This window comes from Pteropus medius, unplaced genomic scaffold (assembly GCF_902729225.1).
Source record: "Pteropus medius unplaced genomic scaffold, Ma_sr-lr_union100, whole genome shotgun sequence".
Taxonomy (NCBI): Eukaryota; Metazoa; Chordata; class Mammalia; order Chiroptera; family Pteropodidae; genus Pteropus; species Pteropus medius.
Genome location: NW_024355205.1, coordinates 31,594,000 through 31,610,470, shown reverse-complemented (window position 1 = coordinate 31,610,470; position 16,471 = coordinate 31,594,000). Strand labels below are relative to the sequence as shown.

General features: G+C 34.6%; 1 protein-coding gene and 1 non-coding gene across 7 annotated transcripts in view; one reads left to right on the top strand and one right to left on the bottom strand.

The window, feature by feature from the left end:
- CRYZL1 (crystallin zeta like 1) overlaps positions 1 to 16,153 on the top strand; it is a 30,002-nt gene extending 13,849 nt beyond the window's left edge. For 5 of the 6 annotated variants that reach the window (XM_039857575.1, XM_039857578.1, XM_039857576.1 and 2 more), the window contains 9 exons: positions 272 to 316; positions 1,526 to 1,594; positions 7,344 to 7,477; positions 8,536 to 8,647; positions 10,680 to 10,778; positions 11,871 to 11,992; positions 13,008 to 13,113; positions 15,279 to 15,324; positions 15,820 to 16,153. In XM_039857575.1, coding sequence (XP_039713509.1) covers positions 272 to 316; positions 1,526 to 1,594; positions 7,344 to 7,477; positions 8,536 to 8,647; positions 10,680 to 10,778; positions 11,871 to 11,992; positions 13,008 to 13,113; positions 15,279 to 15,324; positions 15,820 to 15,919 — 833 coding nt within the window. In that variant the 3' untranslated portion in view covers positions 15,920 to 16,153. Of the gene's footprint in view, positions 1 to 271; positions 317 to 1,525; positions 1,595 to 7,343; positions 7,478 to 8,535; positions 8,648 to 10,679; positions 10,779 to 11,870; positions 11,993 to 13,007; positions 13,114 to 15,274; positions 15,325 to 15,819 lie in introns of all 6 variants that reach the window. The other variant, XM_039857577.1, reaches the window with a different exon arrangement.
- LOC120599198 (5S ribosomal RNA) lies at positions 12,780 to 12,898 on the bottom strand. Its single transcript, XR_005651814.1, has one exon. It is a non-coding gene; the product is annotated as a 5S ribosomal RNA (ribosomal RNA).
- Positions 16,154 to 16,471: the final 318 nt, after the last annotated feature.

Below are 16,471 nucleotides of genomic sequence, written 5' to 3'. Positions count from 1 at the left end.
CAACATAATCATCATAGGAGCTGTGGAGTTGTTTTCCTTTATTCCTTCATCCTTCTCTGTGGTGTCAACAGCTCCGTGGCCCAGATTTTGTAGAAAATTTATAGAGAATCCAGATTTGAAGTGTTCTATCTGATCAGAATGTCCTAGAAGTTTTTGACCTTTTCTTTGAGTTCATGACTTTTTATAAACCCATGGATCTTTTTATTTGAGTTAAATAAGAATACATTTAATAGCCTCATTATACTAATTATTAATTTTCTTCACTCTTTAGTTGGAAACAAGGTATCATTCTTTCAACGAGATGATGAAGTGGTCGGTAAGTTGTCATTCACAGTCCTATTTCAAGTCATCTATTTTACTGTCATCCCTCTTTTTTCTATACAGTTATTAATCTTTATTGTGACCTTTCTTCATACTTTCTTGATTTTTGGAATTTGCTCTCAAATGTCCACTGACGAAGAAAATTGGGAGTTTGATCTCTATAGCAGAGCATTTAAAACTTTTCAATATTTGTCTATTTAATAATATTGGAGATCAAAAAGACGAGCATAGTTATTCCTATGCTTGGTTCAGCCCTTTCCTGACAGGACCTCAGCCCATGGCTGGACCAGGGACTATAGGGAAACGTCATAGGTCATCTGCTTGAAGACTGTTCACTGACTCGGCTACGCAGAAGCTGCCCTCCCCACATCAGCTTGAGTTTTACAAGATTTCCCCTCACTACTCTTGTAAAAGAAATTTACTGGAAACATTTCGTTTACTGTTTTTTTTTTAATCCACAGTTAATACTATTTTGCACATATATGTATTTATACTTGTGTCCTAGACAGTCACACAAACGTATAAAATATGATTTCAATCATAGTCTTTGAAATTATCATTTCTCTGTGGGAACTATTCATAGGAAGATATTCATATAAACTTAGAAAATGTTTAACTTTATGACATGCTCGAAGCTGTTAAGAATAGATTTGTAGGAATATTTTTGTTCATGTCTTACGATATTGCCTTTGACTTACGTATTTTCTTGAAGAATTTATTATTTCTGTCTTTCTTTTTTATCTGGCCAAGAAGTTCATGACACTGTATTACTCAGGATTCTTTTTGTAAGAGACCAAAAATAAAATCAGACTAGCTTCGGAGAAAGTGGGACTTACTGGGAGCATGCTGAGGTATCTTATAGAACCAACCGTGGGAAGGTAGCTGTGCACCGGGACAATTTTAATGAGGAACCTGGGTTCACCCAAGACTCCAGCCATCATCTTTACCGTCACTCAGAGGTGAAAGAAGAAAAAGGAAAGGAAAGGAAAAGATAGTACAGATGTTATAGTGTTTATGTCAGAAAATGAAATTACTTCTCTCTCATATTTCTGAAGTCTGTTCCTTCCCTACACCAGTAATTACTGAAATCTTCCTCAAAATTCCACTGAACAAAATTTAGACTAACACTTAAAGCGCATCTCATTAGGAATTAATGCATTCATGTGGGGATCGTTTCTCTTAAGTTTTTCGTTTTAATTTTCAGGAATTTTACCCCTGGATTCTGAAGACCCTGGACTCTGCGAAGTTGTTAGAGTACATGAGCACTACCTGGGTATGTGGCATAAAAGTCTCACTTCACTGATGTGTGGGGGCTGGTAACATTTTGATGCTTTTGTATCTACCGTGAGTATACATAGGAAATAACTGTTGGCCAGTCATATGAATCCCCCAGCTTATAATTCAGTATCATAAAATTTATATTCCTACTAAGCAGTATATAGAACTTTAAGTTTCACTTACACTCGTGGTAAGAGGGTTGACAAGCAGTTTCTCCTTGGCTCTGAAATATTCCTAATCAGAATATTTTTACTTCTTATTTTTGGTTATTAACTGAAATTGGAAAGGTTAATTTAAAAAATCTAGATAATACATGTAGAGTCTGAGACAGGAAAGACTCAAGAACACTTTGGTTTCTTTAGCTAATATCTTTTGCCAAGTGTTCCCTATAACTGAAATAATAAATTTTAATTTTTCTTATAATAATTTTCTTTTCGTATATTTAAATTAAAATAATGACACACACACATACACACACACTTCATGAAACCATAGTGAAAAGATGCTGCATCTCCTTAGTGATCAGAGAAAAGCAAATTAAAACCACTTGGAGATGCCGTTATGCACGCACAAGACTGACAGTTACAAAATGTGACCATTGCAAGGGTCAGCAAGGATGCAGAACGATGGGTCCTTTTATGCACCAGGAGTGTAAATTGGTACAAATGCAGTAGAAAATATTTTAGCGTTATCTAATAAAGGTAACGATGGATACTCAGACCTAATAATTCTACAGACAGTTTTGTACCTCACAGAAACTTGATGTGCGCCAGTAGAAATGCACAAGAGTTCATAATAGCATGTTTGTAATTGTGAAATGAAAAGGGAAACAGCCCAAATGTTCATCATCAGGAAAATGGATAACTAAAGATATTCCAAGATGGCAATTTAACTCAGCAGTGAAAATAAGTAAATAACAGCTGAACGTATCAAGATGGATGAATCTCACAAACTGTATTGAGTGAAGAAAGCAAGAATACAAACAGTGTGATACCATTTATTTCTATAAAGTTCAAAACCACACAAAGTTAAGCATATCTTAAGGATATAAAGAAAATATAGAGATGAAAAATCAGATGGAGATTTTCTGAGAGAATGAAGTCTGAACATGGGTTGGGTATTAGATGACACTAAGAAATTACTGATAATTTTGTCATCTGTGAAAATAGCAATATTGTTATATCAGAAAATGTCCCTGTAATTTAAAGATAAATACTGAAATACATAAAGGTAGAATTACATAACATCTTGAATTTACTTTAAGAAAAAAAAGCTAGACTTTGTGGATTAATTACACTTTGAGAGCAAAGATTAAAAACCTATGTACATGATTTCTACAGTGAAATTAGATAGCTAACTCACAAATTAACTTTTATGATACAACTCAGTTCATGATTTGGGAGATACTGAAATATAAAGTGTAGTCTATTGTATCTCACTTCAATTCTAAATATAACTGGAAGTGAAGGGAAGGTGGGTTACTGGAATTAATTATTCTGGGTGCTACCAGAACTGTGACAGTTGCTACACAAAACACATGAAAACAAGACAGAGCTTGTAGCTTCAAATGAGGTTTGTGTCACTAACATTTCCAACAAAAGCTAACATTCCAGGGTGTCTAATTATTTTAAGGATGTCTCAAATTTCCTTCTAAAGAAAATCTCGATGTCTTACATCTTACCTGGCCATTATAAAAATGTATGCATTGCTGAGAAAATAAACAAACCAATGAACCAAAAATAAGTCAGGCGGCAGTTACCTTTGTGGGCATAGGAGGAGTATGTGATTGGTGTGGGTCACGGGACTCCAGTGGTACTGCCAATCAGCTCCTCCTTATGCAGGGCTCATGTTATTCTTCATACCTTATCTATATATAGGTCAACATATATTATTTTGTGTTCCTGAAATATTTCATTAAAATTTTTCCAAAGTTTTTTCTTAAAGATAAAATCCCTAATTGGACCTTGTGGGGGCAGAAGGCCAAGTTGGATTTTGGACTGTTAAAATTAGTAAATTTATACATTTGAGTCCATATTGTAACTTGAACTGGGCTAGCAAAGCTCTTGACATTTCATTTCTAAATTTATAAATTGTAAATAATTTGTTTAATGACATTTACTGTGTCTAAAATTTCCAAGTAATGCCATATTATTTTATTAAAAATTAATTTAAAAAGGTGGTTTTCCAGAAATCTGAGGCCTGTGCTTAGTTATATGTATTTTGAGGCTAGAATGTGTCTTCCTTTGAAAGATAAAGCTCACTCATCTTCAGATACCATGCTACGAAAGTTTCCGATCCATAGCTATTTGATATTATGCAGTTTGAAAATTGATGACCACCACTGGCTCCTTTATGGGAACCACTACTTTTGACTCCAGAATTTCCTTGGGTCCTTGTTGCCCATGTTTTTTTGAGAACCTTCTAAGTATGGAGTCGACAAAAACCTTTAGTGTGGATTCCCAGGTTTGAATTGTGGCTAAATCCCCTAAACTAAATTGTTATAGAAGGTTAAGTATTGAAAAAAACAAAAAAGGCTCATTCTTATAGGCATTGCTGAACACTGGAGAATTATAAAATGGACCAGAAGGAGAAAAGCAAATGGGAACATCAAAGTTTCCTAGCTATAAAGCTTAAGCTAAGACAAGCAAACCACACAAATGACCTTTTATTTTGCTACAAATCAGGAGGATTATAGTCCAGAAATCCACCAACATATAGAGGAAATTATTCCAGATATTTCTTAAGAAAATACAGTAAAATGTTAAGAAAATACTTCAAGAATGACCACCAATTGTGGATGACTTTAAGCAAAACCCTGGGTACATTTACTGTGTCCATAAAAAAGGGTGTCAAACGAGGCGAGCTCTAAGCTCTGTTGCAGTGCAACATTTTATGAAAAAGGAAATGATTTCATTATGTTCCCTAAAGATTTTCAGGGCACATATTCAGTTTACCACAACTCTTTTAGTTCCCATTACTTCGTTGGTGATTTTTTTTTTTTTAATGAAAGCTCAGTACTCAGTCACCTTCAGAGAAGTCTGTTCTTTCCTTGAACCAAAGAACTAAGTTCCAGACAACTTCCCCAAAACTGTCTTATTGATCCTGTTGCAGAACATTAAGGAGAGGGTTAAAAATTGAGGAATTCTTCCAGCTCTTTTGTGTTTTCAATTCTCAAGCTATTCTGTCAAACATAAAAATAATTTTACCTTTTATTCAAAATTTGGCACAATTTTCAGCATTATTCCTTTTGACTTAAGGTAGAAAGAATTGACATGATAATTCTTGGGTTCTTCTACACTGTTATTATTGATCCAGACATGGCTCTCTTTTATTTATTTATTAGTTTTTATAATAATAAACACTGTGGACATCTTACACAAAAGCAAGGATCTTAACTTTAAACCATATCTAACCATGTAATTTCAGTTCCTTTGGTATCTTAAATGTAGTTTATTACTGTTAGCATTTTTTTAAGGACAGCTTGTTTGATTTTTTAATAAAAATATAGGTAGTCCCAATTTTTATGATGGAACACATTCCTGGAAAATTTCATATAAGGAACTTTCACATAAATTGAGCACATACTATTAGATTAGATGTCAGACATTCTACTTTAGTTTTAGAGTCAGACATTCAAACTTACTAGCTATATGGTCTCAGACAAATTAATTACTGTCATGTGCAACTTAACGACAGGGATACATTCTGAGAAATATAGCGTTAGGCAAGTTCCTCATGTGAACATCATAGAGCATACTTATACAAACCTGGATGGCACAGCCTACTACACACCTAAAAGCCTTCTGCTTCTAGGCTGCAAGCTGTACAGCATGTTACTATGCAAAACAACACAAGATTAAATGAAGCACAAGATAAAATGATGCAGTGAAGGGATGCAGTAAACACAAGATGTATGAGGTGTAGCACGGCATGTGGCTTTACAGCAAACTTTTCAATAAGTAGGAAGAGTACACTCTAAAAAGTATAGTAACTAAACCAGTCATATTGTTATTTATTATCATTATCCAGTGTTATGTACTGTACATAATTGTATATGCTATACTTTTATACCAGCATCACCACAAACACCCAAGTACTTAAGATGGCTATAAGGTCACTAGGCAGTTGTTATTTCTCAGCCCCATTATAATCTTACGGGATTATATGTGATCGCACTGTTGTATATGTGATCCATTGTTGACAAACATCATTATGCAGCGCATGACTGTCATTACCCTGCTTAATATGTTTTACTATTTTAATGCCTTGCCGGTCGGTTGTAACCTCTTCAACATGTATGCTTGGATGCTCGGCTTCCCCACTAGATGGCACTAGTCAGTTGGTAAAAGCAATGCTGACTGTTGGGCTCCACCACCTGAGTTGATTGCCATCAGAGGAAAAATATTTGAAAAGGCTGGTAAAGACTATGAAAACTGTTATAAAAGTGACTGGGTAAAGTGAGAGAGGGTTGTTTATGTCACACTCAGTGTACAACATAAACACGAAAGTAAGTAATCATTATAAAGGAGCAGCTTAAGGATCAGATCAGTAGAGCTCTTGAAACTGTATGAAGAGTTTGCATTTTGTTCCGAGTGCATTGGAAAGCCATTGATGAATTTTAAGCACAGAAGTGTTAGAATGTTATTTATGTTTTTAAAAGATCGTACCAGCACTCTATTTTTCAAAGACACTGTTAAAGAGATTGAAAAAAGAAGCCATAAAGTTGAAAATGTTTATAGCGCATAAACAAGCAAATGACTCATTAGAATATATAAAAATTCCTATAGTCAATAAGAAAAAGACAACATAATAGAAACATTGATAAAACACTTGAACAGTCACGTCACCAAAGGAATTGCAGATGGCCAACAAACACAAAGATGCTCAACTTCAGTAGTAAGGGAAAAGCAAATTAAAATCGCAGTAAGAAACCATTACACACCCATGATTGGTAAAAATGTATACTAATACCAAGGGTTGACAAGAATGCTCACAGCAACAAGAGCTTTAATACACGGCTGCGGGAGAATAAATTTATACAGCCACTCTGGAAGAATGTAGTAAAGTCGAGGTAATATACTCTGAGACCTGAGATTTCCGTTCCTAATTAAATATTCTAGAGAAAACTTGTTCACCAGCATAACACAATCTTTTCTACAAGAGTGTTCTTAGCCACATTGTTTATAACTGACAAAAACTGGAAACCACACAAATGTTTCCTGAATGGAGAACAGATAACCAAATGAAGGTGTTTTCACACAGGGAAATGCCATAAAACAACAAAAATGAAAGCACTACAGCCACAGGTACAAAAAAGGATGTGTCTTTAAAACAATGTCGAGTATAAAAAGCAAGACAGAAAAGAACACATATGGTGCAATTCCATTTAGATAAACTTCAGAAACAGGCAAAACTAAATTATATTGTTTAGGAATGTATACTTGGGTGATGAACTATGAAGGCAACTAAGAAATTAAGTTATAATGCTGGCGACCTCTGATGTCAATTATATCTCAACTAAAAAAAAAAAAAAAAAAAAGGATGTTGTGACCTTTAGTGGGAGAGACAAGTCTGCTGGGGTTAGAGGGCGAGAATGGAAACAGGGAAATCGTAATGGGAGTGAAAGATAATGGGAGTAGAGTCTGGGATCAGAGCCATGGTGGCAGTGGTGATGGGGAGATAGATCCAGGAAGCAAGACTAACAGGACTTGCTAACAATTGTTTCCTCTTCTTCTTTGTGATAGTTCATAAGCCAGAAAAAGTTACATGGACAGAAGCCGCTGGAACCATTCGCGATGGAGTACGAGCCTACACAGCTCTGCATTATCTTTCTCATCTCTCACCAGGAAAATCAGTGCTGATAATGGATGGAGCAAGTGTAGGTGCTAATAGTTTTGTTTAGAAACAGACCGAAACACGGTAAACTTAAGGACTGGGCCATTCATTTGCTAATATAATTCTTTGCCAGTAGCTTATTCACTGAATTCTTTACCAAGCTCCCATTTTATAAAATAAGCAGCTTTTATCAGTGAGAGATAAAAGGTAGACTTAGCATGTTTAGTTTCTTACTTTGAATCTGCTAGTACATGAAAAGAGGGAACAAGCAGTTTTTTTTATGCTTGTTACACAAAGCCTGAAGTAGCCGAAGAGTCTTTGAAGCCAAATCCTGTACTCACTACCAATTTTGTATAACATCCCTCACACACTTACATTAATAAGGTGTCGAATTTATAGTTGGATCACACAAGATCATTAAATGTCCTAATTTAAATATCTTACATGTATCATCAAAAAAAATAGTTCAACATTAAAAGCAAACATATAAAAATATTATAATCTAAAAATGTTACAAAACTTGGGGTGAATTTATAGCTTTATTTTCTGACTGTTGATGAAAATGCTTTTTCCCTTGCTTTTCCTTGGGGAAAAAAAAAAAAAAACTGTCTTCAGCAGTGGCTTCAGCCTGATGTCAAATCAGGGGAGCGGTGTTTCCCTGAACTTCACCCCCGCTCAGCAGAAAGGATGGAGCTTTTGAAGTGCTCCGATCTTCCAGCAGAGGTCACTGGGCTCGCATGTATATTGTGTAATTAGCTTAGATCATCATGCCCAGGCCCTTAAAGGCCCATTTTTCTCTTTCAAAGGCCATGCTTTTTAATGTAGCCCTCCATTCTTGAAATTATGTGCCCTTCTGGACAGGTTGGGTGAGAGCATGTGGCATGTGCAGCTTTTCCACCACCCCTTCTGAAGAAGAAAGTCAATCACAGTGTCTTATCCTACTAAACTTGTCCATATTTTCTTTTTGTTTTCTATCAGATAACATTTTAAAATGTACTAAAATAGCACTAAAGTATTACACATTATTAAGCAGCCTATAAAATAAATTAGATATGGCCTCTGCCCTGTATCTGTAAACCTATTGTGTTATTTTCTACACAGGCACTTGGTACAATAGCTATTCAGTTAGCACACCATAGAGGAGCCAAAGTGATTTCAACAGCGTGCAGCCTTGAAGACAAGCAGTACCTTGAAAGAGTTAGGCCTTCTATAGGTAGGTAGCATTACTCAATTTGAAACATAACATTTTGAAGGGATATCACCTTTAAAATTGTGCTTATAAAACAAAGTACAAAATCCAAAACATAAGTCATTTTTAAAATGCTCTTAGTATCTGTGCTAAATCCAAGTTTAAGGAAGTGATAGTTTTAATTTTAATTATTGTTTTTTATTTTACTTTTTGATGCAATTGTACATGGGATTGTTTTCTTAATTTCTCTTTTTGATAGTTCAATATTGGCTTATAAAAGTGCAACTGATTTCTGAATATTAATTTTGTATCCTGCTACTTTACTGAATTCATTTATCAGTTCTAATAGATTTTTGGTGGACTCTTTAGGATTCTCTGTACATAGTATCATGTCATCTGCTAATTATTTATTTTTTAAACCCACATTTTTCAATGCTTTTTCTTCTTTGCCCCATTGTTCTTAACTTAGCCAAGTTCAGATTAGGTGATGCCTCTTTGGTTTCCGTCAATAAAGGGATATATTTTTGCATCACTTTATATGTTTCTCAGTCTGTTTTACTCAGTGATATGCCACTAAAGTTGTCTGTTTTCTGTGATATACTATAGAAAGGGAGACAGACCACTTACACAGAAACACGGGTGAAATATAGTTTTTGATGAATAGCACATGGAGGAGACTGAGGAGCTCTTGAAAAGATTGAATGTATCTGAATGGCAACAAACATGGGGTGGAAAAAGAAAATAGAGATTGAAAAAATGAAAAAGGAGAGGAGAAAGATAGGAACAGAATTGAAGAGACTAGAGTTACAGAGTTAACTTTGGGGTTTTTAACAGATGAAGAGAAACGATGATCAGTGTAATTGAAGGGCAGGCAAGAAGAAAGTAATGTTTGAGTGTTAACATGGATGTTATCTCTTTAAGTCTTCAACAACCTTGTGTTGGCTAACACAGGGAAACAGCATCTCAGAGAATTTAACTAGCTTGTCCAAGGGTCCACAACTAGAAGAAGGGCCGGGATGGGGTTTGACCCCAGGCCCATCTAGCACTGAAGTTTATGTTATTTCCATTGTTACATTATGCTTCTGGCAGAGATAACCAAGAAATGGAAGGTTGGTTAAGATGGAGCCTGGAGAAGGAAGAATATAGGGAAAAAAGGAAAAGGAAGAGATTGAAAAGAAGAGGGGGAAAAAAAAAAGCATGAATGGTATTGTTGAAGGGAAGAGTTTCTCATTATCTAATCCTGCCCTTCCTAGCTGCTTCATTCCCCTTTCCTGTGTGTCCTCCACACTCCACCTCTGTCCCCAAAGCTTAGATCACGTGAACCTAAGCAGCTCTCAGAGGAATCCTCTTTGAGGAGGTGTTAAAAGATAAAAAATGAAACATAAACGTGTCTTCATTTGCCAGTTCCAATTCTGAGATTTTTATTTTAATTCTCTCATTGGCTTGTTCTATTAATATAATACTTTAAAGCAACCAGTTAAAAATAGTTTAATTTTCACTAACTGTTCTAAAAATAATCATGTTTTTTTCTTTACCTTCAAGATTTTTCTTTGTTTTGAGGAGCAAATAAGGGAAGTACAGGGAATTTCTATGAGAAAGGAATAAAACAGCCTCTAATAGAGACATATATCACACAAATATATTTTTGTACTTTTTAGCTCTAAACTCTATTAAATCTGAACATATTTAAGAAATTGCTTAATCTTTCAACCCATGTCTTCATATATATGTACCTCTGTGGTTTACAGATTCTCAGCCCTGGCAATATATCCTATAGCTATAGGGAACAGTCCTCTGTGTCAGCAGACCAGCCTTGGAACACGTTATCCACAAAATGCTTATATTTTATTCGATCGAATATACCATTCCCTTCATTTAAATTGATTCTTACCAATATCGTGTTAGATGAAAAAAAGTACATTTTGGATTAGTTTTTTAAACTACTTAATTCATTTCAAAGAAGAGATATTCATTTGCTTTTCTTATTTTCCTCTGATTTGTTTGTGTTGATCACATAGAGAACAGTACAGTTGGCCTAACTTCCTGTCCTTTACAGCCCGAGTGATCGATGTATCGAATGGGAAAGCCCATGTTGCTGAAAGCTGTTTAGAAGAAACAGGTGGCCTGGGAGTAGATATTGTCCTAGATGCTGGAGGTGGGTACTTTGCTAAATCAGTAGTCCTTAATTTTTTTTAGTGTGATGGATGCATTTTAGAAAAAAAATATATAACCAGGGAATAATTTTTAACATAAATATTTGATCAATGTTTAGCTTGTTGGGTGTTTTTTTTTAACTTTTCTATTTAAATTGGAGCATCTTTATTTTATTCCCATTGTAAACTCTGTCTGGAGGAGAAAACATGCTTGCCTTTTAAAGTATAGGCATTGGAGTTTAAGTATCTCTACAAGAATCTACAAACATGATCTTTTCAATGGTTCCCATATGATAAATATTAGTTCAAACCTCAGCCAGATGCTTATTCAGTCAGTTCTGCTGCATAGGGCCCTGTATTGGATGATTGACTTCTGCAATCTCTACTTGGAAAAAGTGCACAGTATTTTGTTCAATTTTCATCTTCCTTGAACTTCTGTAGTTTAGCAAAAATCTATTTAACACCGAATTTGTATATACTTAAGTAGTGCCATCTCACCTAAAAGAGAGGTTTCACAAGCCTGCAAAAGCATTCTATTTATACTTTGTTAGAATTTGTCTTCTATCATGAGAATCATAGGTGAATAGAGCTGCATATGGCCATCGTGTGTTTATTTCTAACTGGTATTTTCAAGATACGAAATAATCTCACAAAAATCTTTCACTGGAAACGAATGTATGTTTTATTAACTTTTCAAGTGGACATTTCAGTAATTATGTCAAAGTATGACTGTCTTGAGTCCATGAGTTCCTCAGTTATAAGTCAGCTTTCCCAAAAGTATTAAGCTACCAATGTTCTGATTACAACTGTCAGACTTAGTTGTACATCGTATTACTTTACCTGGTTTTCAAATGAAAGTAGACTTTTTATCTTTAGTTATTTTATTTATAAATAAATCTAAAAGCAAATTTTATTAATAGTTTTAATGCAAAAGTATATTTTAAGGTGTCTGAATACTTGTGTTGACTTTTTCTTAAGAAAAATGCTTCCTCATTCCTACATTAAAAAGTAAATTTATTTGAAGAATAAATTTTCATCAGATGACTGTAGAATATATTTCTCTTCTCTCTCTTTTTAAACTGTTCCCTTGTAAGTGAGATTATATAGTAAAGATGATGAACCAACAGTGAAGTTACAACTACTACCTCATAAACATGATATCATCACACTGCTTGGTGTCGGAGGCCATTGGATAACAACAGAAGAAAACCTGCAGGTATTATCAGAAATAGTAAAACATTACACCAAAAGGATATAATTAACGAAGAATAATGCCTTAGTCTTTTGAGGCAAAATGTGGCGGAATTTGTGTAAATTCTAAATTATACCTTGTTTTTAAAGAAATGTAGGTTGGTTTGTTTTTTAACTTTTGCTACATGTTGGCCAAAATGTTGAAATGGTGCCCAGTGGAGAAGTTCATTTAACTTTTATTTAGTGGTTTAGAAGTAGTAACTTCTAAATTTAATGGTAATTCAAATAGGAATTTTTTCCTTGTAACAAACATTATTGACATGGCAAAATATTTCTCTATAAAATTATCACAATTTCCTAATTATTTAAATTGGAATGTACGACAATGTGTATATACACATTGTCTCCCAAAGTTACATTTTCTAACAGAACCAAAATTAAATATTTTTATTAGTTGGTATGCAAACACCATAATTCTCATATACCAGTCTTCATTGATTTTCCGATAAAACTGACTGTTAGGTAGCAGCCAGAAATCTCTCTCACACACACACACACACTCTCTCTACTGTTCCATCACCAGGATTCTAGATTGGCTTAGCATCTGACCTTGCCGTTTCATCATTTGGGACAACGAAATGCAAAAGAAAACATGGTTAACATATTGTTATTAAAGTTTGTGTGCCGATTATTTGTGATTTGGGGTTTTTTTGGTTTTTTGGTTTTTTGTTTGTTTTTTTGCGAGACCCTTGATTGACCTCACAGATTGCAAGGGCCTTGTCAGTTTACAATCCCTTATTTTTTATTTTTCATGCCTACAGCACCTGGTCTTCCTAGGTGGTCTCCCATCCAAGTACTATCCAGGCCCGACCCTGCTTAGCTTCCAAGATCAGACGGGATTGGGCTTGTTCAGGGTGGCATGGCCATAGACTGATTTGATTATTATTTAATTTGTGTAGAAGTTTTTCTAGCTCAAGATACTAATCATCTTTTTGCTGTTAAACTCGGTAATTGATCAGTCTTTGTTCATTCTCTCCAAGTTGGATCCTCCCGATAGCCACTGCCTTTTCCTCAAGGGAGCAACGGTGGCTTTCCTTAACGATGAAGTTTGGAATCTGTCAAATGTACAACAAGGAAAATATCTTTATATCCTTTTTTTCTACTGACTTGAATTTCTGGCTTGAAATTTACCTTGAACTCTCATCATTCTTTAATTATGGTAATAATAAATAATAGCAGCTAACTTTCATTGAGCATGCTAAGCAATGTTCCAGTGCTTTGCAGGTATTAATTTATTTAAACATTAAAACCACCCTATGAGGTGTAAGTATTATTATTATTCCTATTTTACAAGTGAGGAACTGAAGCATAGGAAGATTAATACAGGCCCACAGCTAGCAAGTGTCAGGACAGGAATCACACCCAGGCAGTCTTGTTCATTTATGAATGGGAGATAAACCATAAGTTACATGGAAGATTTTGTTTCATTTCTAACCTGGCATTATGGAAACTACACGTCACCTTGCCATTGTGCAAAATCTTTCAGAAAACATCTAAATTAAAGAGTTTGTGGAGCGTTTTTAGGAATGTCAGTGATAGGAAGTCTTCATCAAATGAAAATGTGTTTGATTTATTAAAATGGAAGTCATTCAGAGACAAATTTGGTGAAGAAAGCCAAAGTAACAAAAACTTTTCTTAATATATAAGCAGCCCCCCAAAAAAAGGTCCAAACCTCTTTAAAGCAAGGTGAACTTAAGAATAAACCTTTTTATTTCTAAGATGACTGTTCTAAAGGCAGCTGCACTTAGTAAAATTTTTAACATATCGGATAAAAAATAAGTTCCTGTTACTTAATAGAGTATATGTGTGCATGAAGAAGGAGACTTGCATAGCCTTACATTTGTCTCCACTGAATACCTTACTTCACTTTTGTTAAATGCGTGTGGTTAGATATGAATGATACGTGTGAAGGCCAGCCTCCTTTAGGAGCCATGACAGACTTGATGCACAGCCTTCATGTGGGGTTTTATTAGTGTACTGTGATGTTGAGTTTTAAAAAGCACATTTCAGAAACCAGATAATCCCCTTAATGTAGTGAGTATATGAGATTAAAGTATTTCCAATTAAATACTTTCCTATTAAATTTAGAAAATAAACTTAATTTTTAACTTTTCCAGAAGAATTTGTTTTAAATTTCAATTTAAAGCAACTTAAATGTCCAATAACATTGTAATTATCAAGAATACTATAGGATGTTAACAATACTCTACACCATGTGGTAAAAGTAAGAGCATTTTTGAATTTTATGTGTCAGGAGCTAGGCTGGGCTGCTTTGCCTATGTTACTTAAATTTCTCAAGCTCTCTCCCTTACCACACCCCAGAAGATGATTTTAACCTGTTCAACAAACCCACAGACCACGTTGAAACATGACGTGTTTATCTGAAATGATGTTAAATTTTCAAAAATCAGAAATATACATTATATACACACATTTATACTGTTGGCAATTTCATTAACAGAAGTGGAACGAATTTACAGTATTAATAAGTGAGTCAGTATTCTTTAGGTCCTTTTTAAAAATTTTTTTAAATGTTTTATCTTCATATTTTCTAATTTACATTTTCTAAAGTCCTAAATCAGACTTTAGTCTTCACTTGTACAAACCCCCCCGTTAGTTCACACTGAGCCAGTTGCGATTTAACATAGAGTTCTCCTTCCAGTCGTGAGATCGCATGCCATAAATAATTCTCCATTACTACTGATTACAGACTCTCAATTCTAATATTATAATTTTAATATTACAGTTAAATGATGGGATAATTTAAAAGTTTTACAGTTTTCTGACTCTCTTAGTGACTTGTATCACAGAGACCTTATTAACTTTCCTTCACACAGATTTTGAGTAGCCATTTAGTAAATGAATGTGCACCTAAAGTAAAAGATGTAAGTGCTAAAATTGTTTTTAAATAGAAATAGCACTCCATAGTGCTAAAGTGAAAACCTGACACCACTCCATTACCATCCTTTGGGATAACGCTGGTCATTACTTAGGGCAAGCATTAGGCTTGCTTCTTTCATCACTTGTTCCTAGAAATTTAGGCTCTTTTATGTTACCGCCTCTCGTACCAATTACCTATCTCCTTTTTTTAGAGTTAAACTTAACAGCTTACAAAATTTCTGTAACTTAAAATTTGAATTTCTGAGATTGCTAAACATAAAAAAGAAAAAAGTGACCTGCCTACCATCTTCTGCTGATTGAATGGTTTTATTTGCTTTTTACATTGCAACCTTAACCATCCTTCCAGCTACGTATCTTAAAAGATGTGATGGAGAAGTTATCAACTGGTGTTTTTAGGTATGCTCAGTAACCAAATCATTCTTGTTTGTTTTTCTGTTCTCACGGAGATAAGGCAGGCATATCTATTTTTGTTTCAGCTTTCACAGCACACCTATTGCCTCCATATTTTATTTTTAGATAAATAGCTGCTTAATATTTCTCAAAGTGTATCTTATGATATACCAGTAAGTGTTCCGTAAGATAGAAGTGGCTGAGTTTTCCTTCCCCCCTTTCATACTGTACCTTACCCTTTGCCTTTCCTCATCACCCCTCCCGAAGCAACTTGAAATAACCCATAGCTTGAGAAGAGGGAAAAGTACAATTTTTCAAAAGTTGAATCTGTTTATTAAAAAAGAGGATAAAGTAGATATTTTTCCCCTTTAAAATTTAACTTTAACAGTGGAAATACTAATGGACAACTTTGTATTATTTAAAGTGATAACACTGAACTATAGCCATTGTTAACTACTATCCTATGTGCTCTACTCAACTAATAATTTCATTCTTCCTCAGGCCTCAATTGGATGAACCCATTCCACATTATGAGGCAAAAGTTTCCATGGAAGTTGTTCAGAAAAATCAAGGAAGGAAAAAGCAGGTCGTTCAATTTTAATTTCGTTCTTTCTCAGACCTCGGTTGGATGAACCCATTCCAGTATTTGGAGCCAGAGTTTCTTTGGAAATTGCTCAGAAAAGTCAAGGAAGATAAAAGCAAGCTGTTCCACTTTTATGCATGTTTTCCTATGTGAGACAAGATTCTGAGTTATTTCAAATAACTCGTGAAAAGTATTACTGTATACATGGCCAAGACAATTCTATTATTAACATCTAAAGGGAATACTCTGAAATCCTTTTTAGTTTTTTATATATTTGCCTCCGTTATAAATTTTTCCCATGAAGAAAACTACTTTCAGCAAAAGCCACGCTGCTCTGATAAAGCTGCTAGTCTTTTGGTATGTCAAAATAACGTTACGTTTGTGTCAACTCCATTCTCAACACCCTCCTTCCTTAACAAGCCTTTGCTGTCGTAATTTAATCTTTTGAGTATATTCTCAACTCTCAAAAGATCTAGCCCATAGACACTTAAATTTTTTTCAGATATTCATTCACTTCAGGGTTTCCTCAACATCAAACTGAAGCACCACAGTAACTCGCCAGTGGCAGCT